Source organism: Lepidothrix coronata, unplaced genomic scaffold, assembly GCF_001604755.1.
Source record: "Lepidothrix coronata isolate B3197 unplaced genomic scaffold, Lepidothrix_coronata-1.0 Scaffold104, whole genome shotgun sequence".
NCBI classification, from domain to species: domain Eukaryota; kingdom Metazoa; phylum Chordata; class Aves; order Passeriformes; family Pipridae; genus Lepidothrix; species Lepidothrix coronata.
In genome coordinates this window covers 1,310,037-1,331,666 of record NW_016690284.1, presented here as the reverse complement: position 1 = coordinate 1,331,666, position 21,630 = coordinate 1,310,037, and the positions used below count along the sequence as shown (strand labels likewise).

Genomic DNA, 21,630 nt, shown 5'->3' with positions numbered 1-21,630 from the left:
AACTTCACTGACCTTTAGAAGAAAATACTTAATATTCCCAGTTATTCAGGGTCAGTTTTAACCAATGTGTGCTTGAGACAGCACTGACCCTTAGTTTAAAAGCTTTCTGGATTTTTCATCCCTGCCCTGCTCCCATAGTGTTTTAAACAATAAATTATATCACCATAGTCTATGTTTATTTGGCTAAATAAAATAAAGTTATTGAGTCTGCAGGTATTCACTTGCACAGTTCACTGCAGAAACTGTACACGTCTCCTGATTCACATGTGCCCTTTGTGTAGCATTGGCAACAGAGAGCAATACGACAGACATTGAAATTATTTTCTCTGTCATTTCCAGTTGATGAGAACTCAATGCAGTGCAATTCTTTTTCCCTTCAGTGCTTGCACATGAAAGTGTACAGTAATAAGATGACTGAAGTTGCTTTTTTTCAGGGTTAGGAATGACATGCTAATAGTGGCCATCAAAGGAAAGGCATCTGAAACAATCTGAAACTACCTTTTCTTCCAGTGCCTAATTTCACTTCTGTTTTCTGGCCATAGATGAGCAATATTTTACCCTGTAAGCCTTGTATGAACTTACTGGTGTTAACATAAGTCAGGGCAGAATGTCTATTTCCATTACTCTGTTTAAATCTGTCTCCAGGATATGCATCTAATTACACTTCTGTATACAAACCTTGTGTGGCTATATACATATTATACATAAATATATATACTTGCATGCCCATATTGATCTAATTTTTATGTCTGAAGAAGCAGAGCAGCTCTCTGAGGCTAAAAAAGAAAGCAAGCAGGGACAGCAGCTGAACAATCTAGTAAACTTCTAACAGCAGCCTCTATCTGAGACTAGCAAAGAGTAGCAGAAGGGTGGCAGAGCAAGCATGGAAGACAACAGGAAAACTGTAGTGGGATTTGGGGATATTTATCTTTGTGATTTCTAGACTACATATTTGGAAGAGTAATCTGTACACTGGTACTAGTTCACTAAATGTCCCAACACTGATGAATAAAAATGCACTTTCTAAATCTAATCAGACTTCTGGTAGCAAGAAAAAAGTTGTCATCATAACTTTGAGATGGTCCAAGGTTGAGCTGCAGGGGTAGGATTACCAACCTGAGATTTTCCTGTCACAGGAGCATTGTTGTCCATCCTGAGCCAGCCATTCACCCCATCTCTGAACAACGTGACACTGTGCCAGTTCCCCAGCTTGATTTTGTTTTCACTCGTTATGACTCCAACTCCAGTGCCACAGTTGAACCTGGGAGCAGGAGACAGAGAGGGCAAGGTGACAATCTCGCAATAATCAAATAACCAAAAGTCATTTTTAGACTCCAAATATTCCTTTTGCACTTGGGAACCTCTCTGTTCCACACTGCATATAAGTACAGGAAAATCAGACAGCAGGTCTAGTATATCTGTTCTAAGTTTTAAACTTCATCATCTGTCTTCCTACCGTGGAGAAGATTTTGCATTCTCTGACCATACCGACTGCATTGCAAAGTTTGCCAACAGCTGAAACTGTTTCAAGATGGAGAGTATTACAATCTGAGTTCCTGCTATCACAGTAATTTCTCCTGGGAATTTTTCTAGCTACCTTGTGAAAGGCAGTGCTACATTAATAACTCAGCTACTGTATTTGAAACTCAGTACTCATTGACAAGAAGACCTCCAGGAGAGTCTCTGTGGAGCTGATTGCGCACAAAATGTGCCACTTTGCCCGTCTGCCACACAGTGCAAGTGAACAAAAACACTACCTAAGGTACATCACCCACTTTGTTATTCCCCACTTTCAAAGCACTCATTTTCCTAAGTAAGGAGATCCTGGAGATACTCTTTCACATGCTTCATATCCACTGCAAGAAACCCCCTCCTTCATTTAAAAAACCTGCAACTGTCATCTAAATAAGAGATACAAGGTGAAGTTCCTGGCCCCTTTCTGGATTTTCATACGTTATCTGCAAATCTTTTGCTGCAAAACAAAAACATTGACTATGCATCCCTCGATATACCATCGCCTCAGCAAATATAGCAGCTCACTGGGACTTTTGATAACATAGCAATGAGGCCCAGACTAATGTCTTGAAGAAAACTGATCATTTTGCCTTTACACTGAGGTCTGAATATAACAGTTCAACAGGGTACAAGTTCACACACTAAAGAAGGATGAGAGAAAAAAGTATTAAAGAATTTTTAAATTAAATTACATTGTCCATTTTGTGCACTGCATGGAGCAGAAGGCAAAGACACTGCAGATATTCATCACATATAGCAGGCCCAGGAGGCAGAAATGGCTCTTTCTCTTTACATCAAATTAGGATGGAAGTTTTACCTGAACTGGAGGCTACGCCGGATGATTGCCAGTGACATAAAATCACCCCGACCATGTTCATTTTCTCCACAGTATAGCAGCAAACCATCTTCTGATTCAGCCTGTAATCATTGTATCAACATGAAAAATCAAAGTCTAAGCCTCAGCATAACAGATAAAAGCAAGCAGCAGTGGGGAACTTTTCTCTAGAAAGGGTCAGCATTTTTCAGATCGAGTTTTTAACTTGCAGAATCAGAAATTGGTTGATCAATTTTGAACCCCGAATCTAGAAAATCACTGCCTTAAGTGGTTTAAGACCATCTACTTACAGTATGATACTATAGACCTGAAAAAAAAGCCTGAAAGTACCAAAGACTGTAATACATGTTCCATGTGAGACTTCTGAGCACAAAGTCTAGTAAGAATGTCCTAGCAAGCCTGTTAAGTGTAGCCACATTAAACTTACTGAACATGAATACATACACCCTACTTTACATGTTCTGTGAGCCTGACAGTCTTCAAGATGAACAACCCATGCCGGCAGCACTTCTCCATATGTGCATAACAGCTGACACAGCGGCTTTTTGCAGCCATCCTGCATTTTAAAGTGACAAACTGCCAGCAGAGTGTTACATCACCACATAAGGCAACAGACTGCTGCTGCTCTAGTGACAGTCTCACACCCAGGCTGTGAAGCTGGTGAGTCTGCCTTTTTGTGGGAGTAGGGATGCATCCAAGAGTTCGGCCACTCTCCCTACAGGCAGCCTCACCAGTTCTGTCCCTAAACAGAATTAACCCAAGCCAGACCTGTATTTTAAGTAGTAACGTATCCTGAATATATTAGCTGTCTCAAACTTCACAGGTGGAAAATAATGTGCACTTAAATCCTGGAGGACGGAAGAGGAGCTCTGAATACAGGATACGGTGTTTTGCTCAGTATGACAGGATCATAGTTTCTTTTAAGCAAAGATACTACATGCCACTTCCAAACTCCAGTTCACAAAAATTCCGTGTGTACTTCAGCCTGTAGCTCTTTCACGTGGCTATAACCTTGCCAACGTACATTGCCGCTAGTCCACAACACCAGTATTATTAGTCCCAGGGATTCTCTCATGCTGTGCCTACCAATAACGGATGCAAACATTTTAGCTGCTTACAAACTTCATTGACATTCACTGAAGGTTAAGACAGATCTTTACACATGAAGGTTATGTACAGGTTCACCACAATTACATTACAAGCTATACTGAAGCTGTTATTTTGCTATTGTCCACTGCACTAGAATAAGTAAATAAAATTTAAAACTCCTATGTGAGCTTGGAATTGCTCAAACTTACCCTGAACTCAAGGGTAATTTGAAATGTCTGGTAGGATTTTTTCAGTGGTTCAAAGGTGATATATGAGTAGCCAGAGAACTGAGGATACTGGATGCTGATGTCTGAAAAGCAAAGAGAGAAGCCTGTTATTTAGCAGCTTTTTCCCATATAAAAATCGATATAAGCATTTAGTACTAGATAACAACAGGTGGAAATGAAAGGAAGAGTTCCTCCAGAGGCCATTATTCAGCAGCAGTCAACAATCAGTTAACCTCTTGCCTTGTCCTCCCACCACTTTTCACAACTAATTCCTTTATTCCCAAGGACCTGGTGAACTTGGAAAGAAGCAGGATACTGAGGGCCAAATACTGTTCAACAGTTTAATCACAGGCTTCAGAAAAAATTTCTCCAGATTTTCATCCTTGTTACAGAAGACAGAACCCATCAATTTTGTATTTATCTTCTTTTAAGAATTCATTTAACAAAGAGAGAACAAAGTAATTTTCTGTTTGGCAGGATTACGAAAACATATGCCGGAAGTATGGCTCGATTCAAGGCTGCATTAGTCACTGCTGCTCCATAGCTGCTGCATTGAGCATCTGGAGAATCACTGGATGTCTCATAACAGCCCAGCAGCTTCCAGCACTTCCCTCAAGTTAGCTCAGGGCAGAGGCTGAAGAGAGTGATGTGAAGAAGAGGGTCCCCGTAGGCACCTCTCCATCCCTGGTTGCAACAGTGGCTCTTCTCATTGGTCTTGTCCACTGGCATTATCAATGCTCACTCTTCATTGTCTTATGTTATTCCCTGATCCTGAGAGACAATGAAAATAAGACATGTCTTACTGCTCCCTTTGCAGTTAATTTCCCTAAGAAGCACTGAGGACAGACACAGTTTCAGGCCTGAATTCTTATTTTTGCAGTGGACTTTAGTCTAATGAGGAGTCCTATTTCTCTTAGCTATTTGAATACTGAGTGTGTTTTTCTTGCATACTTGCATTTGGATACAGTTCTCTCAGCTTTTTTGTTTGCAAGGCATACATTTTAGGCTGAGGTAAGAGGACCAGTGCTATAAAACTGAATGCAACATCAGCAGAGAGCAAGCCCTGATCACAAGCAGAACTGACTGGACCAGAGTGCCATGCAGCTGTTGATTGTGAAGAGAAGTCTGTTTCCATTCAGACTAATATACTATTTAACAATACTGGCTGCTGAAGAAAAATTCAGCACAAAGGAATATTGGCCCATGGTGCTACTCTTACTAAGGAATAACACACTCCGCAGTGAAAAATGGTGGGTTTGGACTGATGTTAAAAAACCTGCTCTGCAAGTTGTATACAGCTATGTCAGTTCAAATAAATCCTCAACTCTTCATATTTGATCAAGGCCTAAAATCACATCTGCAGCTGTTTCATGTCACTGAGTCACAACAGATTGTTTTCAGAATGAGACCTCTTTGCTCCAGCACTCCAGTTTGAAGAAGATAAAACACTCTCAGTGTCTGTAACCCTGATGCATGACACTGTGCATCACGAAGGTCTAACATCACCCTGTTGAAGATACATGTGTTCCTGGTACTCTGCTGTGTGGCAGGGTCTTGGCAGGTCAGACGAGCATGCAGAGGGATGGACGGATCAGCTCTTTTTTGGCAGAAGGGATAGCACCACTATAACCAAGAGGACACTATCTTTGTGTGAGTTCTTTCATTCATCTGACCCCTTGGTTGCCAAATCAGAAGAAAAATTACTCTGAGGGGAAAAGTGTAACCTGCTTATGGCATGGTGAGGGAGCTGGACTGGCTTACCAGGTGATCTGCTCAGCATTAACTCAGCTAAAGGATGAGTTTAGGTTTCCAAAGGGAGAGATCAAGAAGACAACAAGGGAAAAAGAAGCAGGACGGCCTCCTTCAGCTCAGCAAGCTCTTGTCCTGGCTCAGATGCCTTAAAAGAAGGCAAAAGGATGGGTGACAAGTCCTGACGGGGACAAATATACCCAGACTGCAGGTCATGCTTTCTGAACTGGGAAGAGGGTTTTATTCCTCTCTTTCCCCTGTCTGCCTGACATGAGTGCTGGGGTTACCACTCCAGCACTTCTGCCCTGCAGACAATGGGGAAAGCCTCCTCTGGTGGTATTTTTACAACGGGAGCTTTGACTCACATCCCTCCTGCAGGACCAGCATCATCCAACAGACCACACTGGAAATGGGAGTGGTTCAGGGCTCCAGCTGGTGACAAAAGGCAAACATGAAAGGAGGGTTGAATATTTCTGCTGGAAGCTGTGGATACCACAATGGACCCTGTCACACCCAGGTGACTACCAACATATGTGGCTTCATCACCCCCTCACTCTTAGGGGGAAAGAGGATTAACCTCCCCTCTGTACCTTCACACAGGTTCTGCATTCAACTTTATTAAAGAATAACTTTTTCACTCCTAACCAAGGAAAAAGAACAAAAGGGGATGATGTCTGAAACGGGATGTGGAAGTTGCTGCTATCCTTAGGGATCCATTAAGCCCAGCTGGCTGCTTCCAAAGTGCGCTTTGGTTGGTTCCTTACTTCAGACAAAGAGGAGCCTGCAGCAGCAGGCACACAGACACCTCACCTTCCGCACAGGTCTCTCCTCCTTTTCCCAAGTTGCAGTGGCAGCGGGAGCCGCCCCGGTCGTAGTCATTGATGCAGAAACTGTCCACGGAGCACACGGCCTCGTCGCAGGACAGGTCGAAGAGCCGCGAGGCAGAGGACATGCTGCCCCTCCTCACTGCCCAAGCTGTGGTTGCTCTCGCTGTGGTGGAAGGTCGTGTGGTGGTGGGAGTGGAAGTAGTGGGTTCAAAAGTGGTTGTAAGGACCCGGGACAGGAGTCTGGAACTAGACCCTGGTGCAACCTTAGTTTTGACCAGGAATTTTCTGTTGCCTCCTTTAATAGCAGGAAGCGGTCTGAGCTGAAAGGAAATAAAGAAACACCAATTCAGTAAAACCTAAAATGCTATAGGGAAATGAAATAAATACCTTTCAAGATACAGATCTGAGGAAATGAACTCACCCTCAACAAAGAAAATGAAGCAACCACATCACTATATCTGAGCACATAATATCAGATATTAAATTACCTGACAGGACCGGACACTTTAAAATGTTAATACTATAAAGAAAACAGAAATGCCAAAATGAAATCTTGAAATTTACCTCTTCGATATAAATGTCATAGTCTGAATCATCAACATCAAATCCATCACCATCACCAGTCACTGTGTCTGTGATGTACCGATGCCCATAGCTTCCACTTCCTAACTCTTCAGAGCCTAAAAAGACATAACTGGCACATTCAGTTCATATATTTTTTTCTCTTTACATACAGCAATTCCGACCTTACCACCCTCCAATTCACAACGCTTAAATCTGAAGTAACGTCACTGTTCATCCTGTACAGACAATGCAAATGTCAGCCTGAAGATGGGAGATGCTGTCCAAGTGACGTCCACACAACTTAAAACAAAGACAAGGCCTCCATTAAGTCACTTTTTAGGTGATTAAACAAACAAAGCAGGCAAAGCTCAGTTCTCCCTCTGCAAACTGACTTTTATTCATCATTCTCCCAGGACAAAATTTCTGAGCTTTTTCAGCATGGACAACATTTTAGTGACTAAATAGTTTTTAGGTCAAGCTTTTGCCTTTTATAAATACACAGTTCTGCATCTGCCCTACCAGCAACCAAATAAACTGTAACAGCAAAAGAGACGCACAAAGGTAGGGCATGCTCTGCTTAGGATGTAATCCACCTCCACTGACCCCAAAGCTCCTGAAATTAGCATCCTAAGTGTATTGTTAGGCTATTTTTTAAAACGGAATTTAACACCCTGAAAAATGAAACATGCAAAAACATCTTAACTCAGAGGGTAGTTGGGCATGGGAACAGGCTCCCCAGGGAAGTGATCACAGCACCAAGCCTGACAGAGTCCAGGTAGCGTTTGGACAACACTTTCAGGCACATCATGCATTTATTGGGATTGTCCTGTGCAGAGCCAAGAGTTGAACTTAATTATCCTTGTTGGTCCCTCACAACACAAGATATTCTATGATTCTACGACCATGTGTTTTTCATGTACATAATCTGCTTCTGTCTCTCCCTGGAGCTCTGAACTCTGCAACAAAGGACTCTGGGCTGGGAATGGACAATTTTAACAGTAAGGGGATCCTCACAGAAAATATCTGTATTTTCTGCACTTTACAGAGCAAATTCTACTTAAACACTGATTTGCACATTTTAGCTATTAAAATTTACCAGAAGTCATGAAGAAATATACTAAAAGCAACCACATCACTACAGTTACTTATCATTTCAGCAAGGTTAAAAACAGACATTTTCTAACCATTAAAACAACAGACTTATATATCTGCCTTTTCCATAAAGTATTTTCTCATCACTTAAAAACAGCATAGGTAACCCTCGCTTTACAAAGGCTCTGTAAGGAGCTGACTACAGCTGCTTGTTTATTTTAGCAGTCAGAAGATGTCCATATTTTCTGGTAGCTAGTCCTTTATACTGCAAGGTGCAGAGATGCAAAGTCTTGCTAGGCACTGCCTGTCTGCGGAAAGGAGGCTCAGAAAATGCCACTTGATGGTAGTGAGAAGTACTCCACTACCAGTACTAAACAACCCTAAGGAGCCAGAGAAAGCTCCCGAGGCTCAGCAAACTTTCAGAAGAAGCAATGTGCACCCAGTGCTATTGGGCTGCTTGAGTCAGTCTGACTGGGGTCAGCCATCTCTCGCCCCAGTGGACAATAAAGCAAAAGTATTTCACTGACCTGATAGGGGCGGGAGTGCACTTATCTAAATTGTTTTGTACTCTTTTCTCCTTTGCTGTGACTGCAACCCAGAAATCCCAGCAGACAGTTATGAAATCAAGTGTATGTGCACCAGATACGAACATGTGCCCTGCCTGGCTCACTGGTCACACTCCATATGCTCTGTGGGAGTTACTTATCAATGGGGTTTACATGTTACATCAGCATACAGAAAAATTGGAGGCAAATGAGTAGAGGTAATGAGGCATACACACTTGCAACCAAAACAGCATGCTAGACTGGGATAGAATATGGATAAGTCTTTTCACTCTAGCATGTAAAGCTAGTAATCTGTAAATAATACAGTTTGGTTGTACATTAAACATTCAGCACCAAGTTCTACCAAATAAGCTGAGCAGAGAACTCTTAGCTTTATGACTGGTAATGAGATGAGGTAAACTGGACGAGCTACATCCAGATTATTTCTGCTAGTGACTGTCAATGCACAGGCAAGGGATTACTGTTAGAGAATCAGACTGCTCATTTATGAACCGGTCCCAATCCTGCAACCACTGGAATGAATTCCAACGTACTGAAAACAACAGGTATTATCACAATGTGAACAAAAGCCCTTACTCCTCATATTTACTTCTACAGTCACTTAGGTTAATCACCTTCCAGGATAATTTTACTCCAGGCAGGAATGTAGGAAGACTAGAGTAGAGTAGAATAGAAAATTATTCTGTTGGAAGGGACCTATGATGATTGTCTAATCCAGGTGCATCTTCTACACATAACTGCATCAGAATCCCCTTCTTTGGAAACAGTGATTCTATAAGAATGCATTTCTACAAAGAAATTTCTCTGTGTAAAACTTCAAACATAAACATTACAAATATGATTTGCAGGTTAAGAGAAACCATATCAAAGAAGCAGAGCCCAGCATTAACTCAGCTCCCAGCAGATGCAGTAATTTTCAACTCATTAGGAGAGTGTTTCTTTTAAGTCAAGCCTGTGCTATTACTAATTGCCTTTGTATTATGTATCTGAAAGTATTTCAGAGCTAATTTAGTTCTTCTAATAAATGAAACTGTAATTTACCTAAGAGCAGTGAAAGCCAAAAGATAATTTGGAAAAAAAAAGGAAAAATCACAATCATTTGTCAGGGGAAACAATCCAATCTGTATTCAAACAAGCTGTGATATACAAACTCCATTTTCTAACTTAGAAGTCATAAGCTACAACAACATCTGTTATAGTCCAAATGCTGTCATATTTTCTCTCTTTTCAGTCAAACTATTGGCTTAGTGGGATGTAGGTTCAATAAGAGTGCCATATCTTCATGAATATTTTGTATGAATATATATATATTCTATATATGAATATCTTTATATTCATACACATACACACACTTGCTTAGAGGTATGGGCATGATTTTAACACCATGCCAGTTTTACGGAAGTGTAACTCTCCTGATCTGAGTTGAGTTATCACTAAAGTACATTAATAACTACCAGCATGCAATGAGACATGGTAACATAGGAGAGGCTGGCAGTTCCCCAAGCAGCAGGTGTGCTACTTTCATCTGGGAGATCAAAATGTTCCATGCTTTTCCAACAGAAGACCCTAGGAGACAAAATGTACCCACTATTTTAAACCAGACAATGACTCCTTTCACATTATTGAACTGGTACAACAATTGGAGCCTGGAGAGAGCAAAGAAGGTGACTTATTGTGTTTGGTGAAAAGACTGCTCTGAGGCCTCTCTTCAAAGACCTTCAGGATGTATGTTTAGCACCACCAGAAAAAATGTAACTTCAGAAGGTGTCCTAGTATCCACAGGTCTTTAGCACTGCCCCAAATCTCCAGTTTTACCCCTTCCTGGCTTTACCTATCTGAGTTTCAGCCAGCACACCCTCCATTGCTCTACCCATTGATCTGTGAGCAGTTTGGGTAACTCCTAATGCATCCAGGAGCAATGCAGTCATGGAATGCACTTGCTTCTGATTACGCCCTTACACAGGTGAGTACACACGCAAATGACGAGATGTAAGCCCACTGGCTTCTCAGTTGCATTCTTCTTCCTTACCCTTGGCTTTTGCTCCCTGGACATGGCATGACAGTCACATGTGATATGATGTGATAAAACTACAGGACAAACAAAATGAAAGAAATTAACAGGCCCTTTTGTAGAGAAACCCCCACATTACTGTGGTGCTTTAGTGGAGAGTTCATCTCATAATGGGTGGCAAATCAGGGACAATTAAGCAAAGTGGTACTCTGCAAATACCAAAACAAGACTGAAGAGATTATAAACATGCTATATTTAATTAAATATGTTAGAGTGTGGAAGGAGATGAAGTCTGAGTAAGACCCTCTACTAGGTCCTATAATCCTGTTCTATAATTAATTGAAAAACTCGTGGGGGTCATGAACCATAGCCTCTTTCCAAATAATCAGGGATTAAGTTATATTAAAGAAATCTTTCTCAAAACAAATAGAAAGCCACATAAACTTTTGTTTTGCTCATTAGGTTGCCACCAGCATGCTGATGAGACACAAGAGAGTGTAGGAGGCAGAGCAGGGGGCACTGCAACATGGGCAGGTTGAATGGAAATGTTAAGAGACTGACTGCCTTCATGCAGAACCCTTCACAAGTCTAAATCAAATACACATCAAGAGTAATTTAATGTGACTTTTGTGCTTCTCAGTGACTCACAGTGAAATGCTGCGTATCACTTAGCCTGTCCCTTGCTTTTTGTCCCTGTCCCTATAACTACCAACACCGCTTTTGCAAAGCCTTTGGAGATCATAGTTCTGTGGAAAACCTTCTCCATTTGCATTTTCTAAGACATATCACTATTATTTAAATCAAGGTTTGGGCAGAGACTGCCCTTTTCCTGTGCCTGAGCCACAGCTGACACATTCAAACTCCGTACAGAATATTTAAGCACCTGTGCCAATGCCTGGCTCAGAGTGAGCCTGGCGGTGACAGCCAGGACCAGAGGAAGGGATGTGCCCCAACTAAGCAGACACTTCTGTCACGTTTTCTGTGGAGACAAGCAGGAGGGTATTTTTAACAGAAGACACTTCCTTCGTTGGTCTGCCAAAGCCCAAGGCTGGTGACCTTCCAGGCACAGTGCAAACTCCATCTGTTTCCCGAGGAGGTGAAGGGTATTTAAGCAATGCAGGTGATGACACTTTGTTTGATTCTTAGGGAGAGTTTATTTGTTGTTTCTAAACTGAGCATGTGCAACTTTTAAATTTCCAGTGAATTGTCCTTGACACATTGAAAGACCTGACTTAACAAAACCCCAACAACCCTATAAGTGAAATACCCACAACCTACAACTGTAATTAAGAAAGGCAACAAAAAACTGATTTATTACATCATTTCTGTCTAGAAAAAAATTAATGAAACCAAATCACAAATAAATGAGAGCCCTTGGGGGAAACTTGCCCTCTCTTTCATCCCTGAAAATGGAGCAATAAACCAAGTATATATTTTTTACTAGGTAAGTGGGTAACTGCTTATAATCAAGGCCACATGTTCTATTTTCAGACCCTGGGAGGTCTGTCACATTAGGTGATACTGTCAGCATCCTTTAGAGGAGCAAATAAAGACAATGTTTTCCTACACAGAACTGAAACAAAGCAGTCAAGAGTACTGCAAAGCCACCTACCTTTTAAAAACAAAATGAGAGAATTATCTGTGAGAATGAGATAAGCTCCAGCAGAAAACATCCCCAAGTAGTGTGGCCTCATCTCTACCTCAGCCTTCCTAGAAGAGCTGCAAGTATGCAAGGCAATACAGACCCTGAAGTTCCACTGCATTTGAGGTAATGCTGGGAATTTATTATTCATTTGAAATAAGCATCAGAAAAGCACTAATTATTTCAAGTCAGGCACAAGCATCCAGCATATAAAAGCATAAAGCTACAAATTCTTGAAATCCAAACTCACTAACGTGCTTAGGTGCCAGCTGTATGTGAACTAAGTGTAATGTATGCCAGCTGTATGTGAACTAAGTGTATGAACTTCTGCCAGCTTCCTGAAATATTTCAGGTATTTCTCAAGAAAACACAGGCAGTCAGAAAAATAGCATCAAAAATCTATGGCATGTGGCATGTTTCACTGTTTAGATTGGAGGAGGAACTGTGGTAATAATGAAGACAGTAATTCTTAGGATATGCACCCTGAAGAATAAAGAAGCTTCAATTTCAGAGATGCCAACTGTCTGACACCTTTTCGGCAACAATAGGTGACTTAGAGGTATCTGCTGGCACTTTGAGACTGTCAAGCAACTGGTGCCACCTGAGATGCATTACCTGAGACATTCCCAGAGGATTATCAGGTGTCTGTGAGATGCCTGGGAGGCACATCCTGCAGTGACTGCTGAAAATCACAGAACCCAGAGGACCTCAAACACGCTGAACACTTATGCTTGAGCAACTGAAGTGACTAATTAACTGTCCAAAGGACTGGGCTTTTTGACTACTAGAAGTCGGAAAATGCCTTCAGATACATAATGTGAATTAGGAATAAGTTGGTTGCCCTTGAGTTTAGCATGCTTTTTTTTGTTTGTTTCAAGAAACTTGTCAGTGGTTTAAATCATTCTTCAGGGTTTTTTAGTGCTTTGGGGAAAATTAAATGTTCAGGCTGTGCACAGCTTTAATCAAGAGCATTTTTTCACAACAGAAGTTTAGCTTTTCTACTAATTCACAATGTACTTGTGTATCTGGTTAACAGTCTCCTACATAGACATCACAACTAAAGACAAGTGAGAGCTGCTGTCAGCTACACTATCATCTCGGCTACACTCCCCCGCCCCCAGAAAGCCACAGAATTTATTTCTAAAGGCATGCATCCTCCAATACTTTTGAACACCACTCCTTGCTCTGCAAAAAGCTAGTTATTGTGAGGACAGGTATCCACAAGGTGACACAGGCTTTCAAGCATAGTGGCTATGCACAGTTTTTAAGCCTATTTTCAAAATCCACCCTGTAAACCTAGAGTAGACTGGCAAAGGAACAACACTTGTATTTGCAAAGGGCCCAGAGTTTGCCAAAGTAGTCCCAAGTACAAGTGACCTGATGAAAGGCTGGAGCACATTACAGACACGACACAGCCCTGCGTTGAAGGAGCTCTGCCCCTCATGAGGGTCTCTGTCCAAGCCCTGACAGCCCCTTAGCGCAGGGAGACCAATCTCTCAGCCACTGCAGTACCCACATGCCTGCCTTGGACCACCACAGAATTTTTAAACCCATCCAGAGAGAAGTGAAACATGCATAATGCATGGACTTTTCAGATCTGATCCAGGCCCAGAGAACCAAGCTCATGTCCCCTGTGAACCTCTCCAGAAATCAGTGCTTATACACACTGGTTGTGAATTCGATTCCAACTTCTAATGATAGAAATCCAGGCCTCTGCAGAACATGCAGCTTCCAAAGGCAAAGTGCCTTCTCTGGACTACTGCAGTAATAAGCAGAGCATGAAGACGATTCCACTCTTATTAACAGAGCTAAACACTTTATCTTTTCTGACTGAAGGATGCAACCACCTACATCCAAAGATAAACAAAACACCAAGGAGCACACATGTGTGCCTAAGGCAGCAAGAGTTGATCCCGGAGGATCAAGGGAAGGAGGAACCCCAGAACACACTGCACCTTCAGAGTTTTCACAAATATTTACTTCAGGATTTAAACTTATGAGTTCAGCAGCCCTAGCAAACTACATGCCAACTGTTTAAGTGACTGAATTTATGACAGAGGAATAAAAAGAATGGAAACTACCTTATAAGAGTCAGTGAAAACAAGGATTCCAAGATAAGGAGGCAATTTAGAAATAAATCCTTAGAGGGTCACACTGGCGAATCACTAAACCTGTTGTCCACATTTCTGCAGCATGCAAAATCTTCTTGCAGAGCTCACAGTCCCACCTAAATATTCACTGCTCATTTTCTGCTAGTTAATTAAAGTTGATTTGCAAGTGAGGGGGGAGAAAAGAAAAAAAGTCAGTTTTTCTGCTCTTTTTTATAGTTCATTAATCTGCTCAAATTTTATTCAGGCATTTTCTTTTGTGGTATTCCATCCCCTATAAATGCCTTCAAAACTGGAACTTAAAAGTACTGATACACTTTTTTATATAAAAATTTGAAACATTAAGGATATAGCCCAGATAGTTCCCATAATTTGCCAGTTTTGGCTCCCTTTCCTCCATTGTTTCTCTTTGTGGCATTAGTTTTCTCTGTTTGAAAGATGTGATTTGCACGATTCCCAACACCCTCTGTGTTGGCTTGGTCAGGATCCTTGCATACAAGCTATGACTTTGGGTGTGATGAGGAGCAACAGCCCCTCAAAGTCAGTCCAGAGGCACACCAGCACTGGCAGAGAATTGTATACCAAGGAAGGCCAGCAGCAGCTGGACCCACACTTACTGCAATGTATATAGCCTACATTGCTATACAAACATAAATATAACAGTTCACAAGTTGGGATTTTGATATGTTTGAATGCGTTTTCATCTAAAACTTTTGCTATGCAGCTTCTGATCAGAAAGGGAGGTTTACTTCCTTATATAATTATATTCATGATTGTGCTTAATCATTTCAGAGCCTTCCTCCCTAGAAAACAGTCCAGGTTTTATTCAGTCTTTCTGAGTTGCTGAAATTATAAATGTAATATATAAGATTCAGTTTCAAAGAACAGAAAAAAAGGTGAACAATAGATTTGTCTCTCCCATTTCTCCCCATGATATTCACTTATCAGTTCTGCACGATACTAGCACAAAAGTCACTAAGTAGTGATCCAAAAATATCTGGCAATGACCTCCAGAGCAGAGAAATGGTATGAGAGCACTGCTGCCTGGCTCTTTTCAAATCTTTGTTCATAGCTTGACTTTCACAAGGTGCTGCAAGCTCCTCAGACAGGACCAAATGGTGTCAGAATGGGAGTGCCTGTGCTTGTAGAGCAACTTTTTCCATCAGCAGACCTCCACAAACTGCCCCAGATACAACTGATTTGCAGATATACTTTATTTTTATATAGCTTTAATTGAAAAATGCTGGTTCTACTCACTGAACGTTCGGATGATGTCACTCGGTGTACTGGCAGGGCTTGATCCATAGGAGTTTGCTGCTCGGACAGCAAACTGATACTTGGTATTTGGGAGAAGTCCCTTGAGAACCATGGACTCCATCTGGATCTGCTCTCTTATTACCGTCCAATTGCTGTCAAGGTCTGGCCTTGAGGATCAAACAAAGACCAGATCATAAATAATTAAAGCTCGCTGTACAAATTAACTGCCTTTAAACTTTCCTGGAAAATACACAAATAAATGAGATACAAGTCTACTAAGTCATCACTGAAACCCTTCACTCTTAAAGGACCCAGACTGTGCAATCAACCATTACTAAGCCGTGAAGCCTGTGATATCAAAACTGGGCAATCATACAAACTCAATATTCAGATTTTGCTTATAAAGCCAAGGAGGTTATTTAAAGGACTGATTGACAAATCCAGGTCTATTCATCTGTTTCATGGGTTTTGGGTTGATAGCTTTCAAGTGGAGGTCTATTACCTGCACCTGCTTTATACCACCCTGTGGCTATATAAAGTAATACTTTGCAATAGTGGGAAAGATCCTGATTTATTTCTAAGAGCTTGTGCCCTAACACCAGTAAGTCACTTCAAACAAGCATTAGCAAGATGAGAATCTAGTATTTGATCTCCCAAGTAATCAGGTTAATCCACACATGCAGGGAAATCTGGATCCAAAGTCTCCTCTTCAGGAAAAACAACAAAGAAACCATAAAAACAAACAAACAAAACCAAACAAAAAACAAAACAAAACAAACAAACAAACAAAACAACACTCCAATCAACCACAAAGATAACCCAAAACCCACAGAACAATCATGCAGAGAACATGACCTATACTTTGCAACAGCTTTCCTATGTCTGTCTTTGGACAATGCCGAGTTAACTCTTGATTCATACTGGAAGCCAGCTGCCAATAAATGCTTCTCTAAGTGCCATTATAATTCATATGAAACCAGTATAACCATTCACATGACAGTTTGGTATCAAAAGTTTTAGGTTCATACACAGAGGGACATCGGAAAGGGCTGGTCTACTTTTAGAGAGTATTCTGATGTTTTCACACCATTTCCACTCTCTCTAAAAGTGGCCTCTTCTTACGAAAGAGAAAACAGAATGAGAAGCTAAACAAATACAAACAAAACAAAAATGTAAGCATTCATGCTAGGCCACCCAAAATATTAAAATTAAAGTTTATGAAAGTAAAATAGGGACAGAAATTGCTTTCAGAGAAAATTATTTCAGTGTCCTTGTGATATTTATTACAGGAAATAAACTCCAAGTGCTCCCTGAATCTACCAGTGTTTACACAGGACTAGCTGCAAATGTCTCCAACAGTCTTTCAATGAAAATTATAGCACAAGGCAGGCATTTTGTATTTGTTTATTTTCAATTGGAAGGAAATGCCGAAGTCAACGTATGTTTTCTTTTACCAGTCAATACAAGATTTATTGATCACTGAAGTTCCATTGTTTTGTGCCAGCTTGCAAATGCAGTCACAAAGCAACAGCTCCCAGCTGCCTGGCTCCTGCAGTGGTACATAGGACACAAGTATTTCATTGTCTTACTAAAAATAAAAATAAAATCAGACAAATGCATAAGATGTAATGATGGCTAAACAGACTATCTTAAGTCACCCTCCACCACCATTTCCTGGTTGACAGTAGAGCATTTATTTTGGCTACTCTTCCATTGCTCCCCTCCTCTGAGCTTTTGATGCCTGGGCCAAAATGAAAATATATAGTGTTTTCCAAATGAAAACTGCTAACATTGCTTCCTTCCACACGCTTACTTAGTAGTGTTTTCAATTTTCCTGTACACATCCTTTTTTGGCTCCAATTCCCATCCAAAGAATTCCTGCTAGCTCAAGAGCTGCCTCACAGCCTCTCTGAAACAGACCTTGCTGATATCTGTGCCCAAATGGAAACACACACCTCTGATGAAGGGACCCAAAGGACACATTGCACTCTAAAAAGATTCAGGAGATAACACAAACACAGGCTAGCCTTCAAATATGCTGTCTCTCACAACATTTCTTTCTGTAGAAGTTTATAACAACGGAAATTCCTCCAAACATGTAAGAATCTGCAGCTACTTCTTTGCTACTTCTTTGCAGCTACATTCTTTGCTACTTCTCCAGAACATTCTCTGTGCAAACAAATTGGTACAAGATGAAAACATGGCAAACAGATGGGGAGAGGAACACAACAAACTCAGCTGGTGACTTATCCATGGCCAGCCAGCTCCTGGGTTCCCTAAGATGGGAACATTTTGTTGAAAACTGTCTCCATGGTTCTTCTTCTTTTGTGTGTGTGTCAAATTTAATTTTGTTGTTAACTTCTACACTAGAAGGGTTCATTTTGATATCGCTTTTCCCACCTTACTGCAGCACTACATTCCCCTGCATAGGGTCTCTCTGTCACACACCTTGCAGGGCAGCTCCAGAGGTTGTAACCGTGCATGGGGAAATCAGACAACTTCCACAGACAGTCTGTTCTTGAAGCTACAGCTGTGCACCTCCAATGCACAAGTGCCATGCAGAAAGAATCTTGCCAGTGACCAAGTCAGACTGTTTTTGAGATAATAAATATATGGCTAAAGTCAACAGGACAGAATGGGTATAAACCAAGGGCAGAATTCTCATGCCATACGTACCCAAAATATTTGCACTATTGCTTTATGTTGTAATGTGGAGACTGACTCGGCCTGAGAAAGGAAATCTTTCTGATGCAGAGAATGAAAATTTTCTACTCACTTGAACTTCCTTTTAAAATCACCTGGAAATGTTTTAGGAGTGAAGCACCTGCTAGCGATCCAATCTTTATAATGTTTTTGAATGTTCTTCTCTGCCGTGTTTATAATCATCTCAAGTGGCAAATTCATCTCTACAAACATTTTTAAAAAATATTCCTACAAATAATAAATACAATGACAAATACAATACATTCTCATTCACTACAAAAAAATTTCCTGTTGAATATAGCACACTATATGATATTTTCATTGACTATTATTATTTAACATTATTGACACTTTCTACAAAATATATCAGCCCAACTGCCAGGAAAGGAAAAATGGCCAATTCTTTAAACTCAGTCTCCTGTTAGATATTCCTCTGATCATGTCTAATGTTGTTAAGCACTTCCTCCCTGATTTCTACATCTTTCACTCCTCTTTCTTCATTAATTACCTTTTCAAGGATTTAACCCTCACAGGTAGTGAGATAAATGTTGAGATATGACTGTTTGATGAAACAATGAGGAAAAAAGTATTAAAGGTATTTTCCCTGGACAGTGGGAGGTGTCTCCCTGGTCAGATCTTTTGTTTCAGGTTCTTTGCAAACAAAAGCAAACAATGACTGCCTAGTTCAGTGCAATGTTAGGGACAGATAATTCAACAGGAAATGAATTCAGGGATAGATTTTTTTTTTGGTGGGGGGAGAGAGGGAAGGCTTCAAACTGATCAAGAAATGTGCACACAACATTATGCTGAATCTGCTCCACCCTAACATCTGAATACTGGCAAATCTCCCAGTTTTATCAGCAGAACCTGCCTAGTTCATTGCAGCAGAAGTTTCATATCACTATCAAGATACTGAAAAATTTGCCCTGAATGCCAAAATTAATATTGAAAGATTTTGATTTCGTCTACGTACCAACAAGATGAAAAGAAAGTGGACCTAATCATTTTAAGGGATACATTGCTAAAACATTTGTAGCTGCTATATGAACATAAAAATTTGGGTAAGTTAATCATCAAGTTTAAAAGATTTGGTAGGCATTCAACAGATTAAAAATTTGAGTATTTGGAGTATTTGAGTGAAAATATCCAAGGCATTTTGAGGATTAATTTTTTATAGTGTCTTTAGGAAAAACACCCAAATCCATAGGCTGAAGTCTACAGTATCACTTTAGACGCTTTCATAAAAATGCCATTTGTCTTAAAATATTTCTCATCATTAACCAAAAGAATATTTACAATGACCCTACAAACTTTTACAGACACTGTCAGCTGTTTTGGGTTTAACACGTTCTCTCACACATTTCTTATGAACGATGAGGTGAGAATCAAGTCCCTACAGTCTCCCTCTTGATTTTCACCATTTAGACAAGATGGGGGTGTGGTCTCCTTAGCATCCTCTTAGAAGTCAGCAGCAGAACAGAACTTTCACTAGCCCAGCTCCTCCTACATCTGAAACCACCTGTAGCCCTCCACTGCCTATAGGGAACCAAAGAGTCCTAATGGAAAACTATGCAAAGTGCCTAAATAAACCACAAAATTTAGACCCTGAGTGGATTCTGATATCTGAAAACAATTAATGCACTGAATTTTCATGAGGTTTTAACCCCTGCTATCACAGTTGAGAAACTGAAAAGAGTGTTTTCTCCCAACATGTGTTTTCTAGTCATAAAGTTAGTTCTGTAGAGGTGGAAATTATTTCAGCAATGTGATACTTTTTAGACATTTGTGCTGCACCCAAGAGAAATTAAACATTTGCATAAGAAAGTCATTAATTTCGCAAAAGCACAGCATAATGTTGTATTTCTTTGACATAAGAGGACTTAATTCTAAATTTGCTTGAACCAGTTTGTTTTAGTTTTACACTGGCTTAATTTAACAGCTTTAAGTCATGGTAATACATTTTATAGTAATTAAAACTATATGCAGCAAAAGACAATGAAACTTAAATGTTTACCTCTAACTGCTATTAGAGCTTATGGCTCATTGAACTTTCTCCAAATATATAATTAAGCTTCCAAGCCTAAGAGAGCATAATCCCAAAATTAACAAATGCACTTCCAGCTGAGCTTTAAACCTCAAAATAAACAGTGTAATCAAAACATTGTGCTGTTAGCAAATTCTTTCCCGAAGTCCAAAACCAACGAAACACTGAAATTTCAGTCACTCGCATCTTTAGACCTAAACAGTCTAAAGGCAACTTTACATTCCCTGGCTGAACAAAAACATTCAAGGGTGCATTTTCAATGTGTCAGATGGAGATGACGGTGCCCACTTCTTCTTCCATTAGCAGGCTCCTGGTGCTATGAAGGAGTGTACATAAACCTCCAGGCTCCACTTTCCAGTAAAAGCACAGAGCCTGTAGAAGTGCAGTCAATCAGAACTCAACAAAATCCCTCCCCCACCCACTGAGTAAATGAGAAAGAGAACAAAAGGCTCAGATAAAAATTGTGTTCAAAAAATAGATATTGGAGAAATTTCTTGGTGATTCTACAGCAGAAATTGCACGAGGGAGATAAGAATCTTCAGCCCTCATGTCCAGCATTGCAGTGCAATGAACACTGGATGGCTTCCCACTAAATAATGGGGCATTTTGATCCAAAAAGTACTTCAGTTCACAAGTAGGTTTTCAGCCTGGGAATTCTTTTTGTTATATCTATATCTTCTAGATTGCAAGCATACTTTGAGCACTTTGAAAATCAATAGTTCTTCCTGTCTATCTCAACAACAACAACAATTCTTTATCAAAAATTACTCTATTTTCCTGAAGAACAATATTTTGACCTTTACAGAACAGAGTAGTTAAAGAAGCAATCCCTCTTCTTATCCAGGAACCTCAACCAAAACCTGTCATCAAGTATTCACCCAAAGGATTAAACTTCCAAAGGCTGAATTTTGCATTCACTGTAAGAGTAAACATAAGGGCAAGCAAATGCAAATAAACAGCTTTGTATGAACATATGAGCTCACAAAAGCATATGGACAGTCAAGTACCAATACTTGTTTGTGCTTGCAGATACAATCACCTTCTCCTGACCCTTCCTATGCAGCTTATATAAGCAACTCGATTGGTAAATTGTCACAGTTCAGTTCTATTGCTGCAAATTTTAGAGAGTTCAATGTAAAAGAACACACACACACAAAAAAAAGCCCCATCCACAGCCCCCTTCCCCCCAAACCCTAAACAGAGAGACCAACATTTCATGTAAATTTGATTAGCATTAGCATAAAAAAGCAAGTCTACATCCTGCAAGCTGAAGACCCAAATGACTTTGTGTTCAAGAGGTGTCTGTACCTGGCACTGGGTGATATGGTTTAGTGGTTTATGGACTACAGTGGCAGTGCTGGGTTGACAATTGGACTAAATAATCCTGAAGGTCTCTTCCAA

At 40.4% G+C, this 21,630-nt stretch overlaps 1 protein-coding gene across 1 annotated transcript in view; it reads right to left on the bottom strand.

Annotated features, from left to right (window-relative positions):
* Positions 1-21,630, bottom strand: part of EGFLAM (EGF like, fibronectin type III and laminin G domains) — a 73,224-nt gene that overhangs the window by 26,329 nt on the left and 25,265 nt on the right. The window contains exons 7-12 of the mRNA XM_017823687.1: positions 15,483-15,649; positions 6,807-6,922; positions 6,226-6,562; positions 3,649-3,749; positions 2,333-2,433; positions 1,117-1,261 (exon numbers count right to left, since the gene is read on the bottom strand). Of these exons, the coding sequence (XP_017679176.1) occupies positions 1,117-1,261; positions 2,333-2,433; positions 3,649-3,749; positions 6,226-6,562; positions 6,807-6,922; positions 15,483-15,649 (967 nt within the window). The remainder of the gene's footprint in view (positions 1-1,116; positions 1,262-2,332; positions 2,434-3,648; positions 3,750-6,225; positions 6,563-6,806; positions 6,923-15,482; positions 15,650-21,630) is intronic.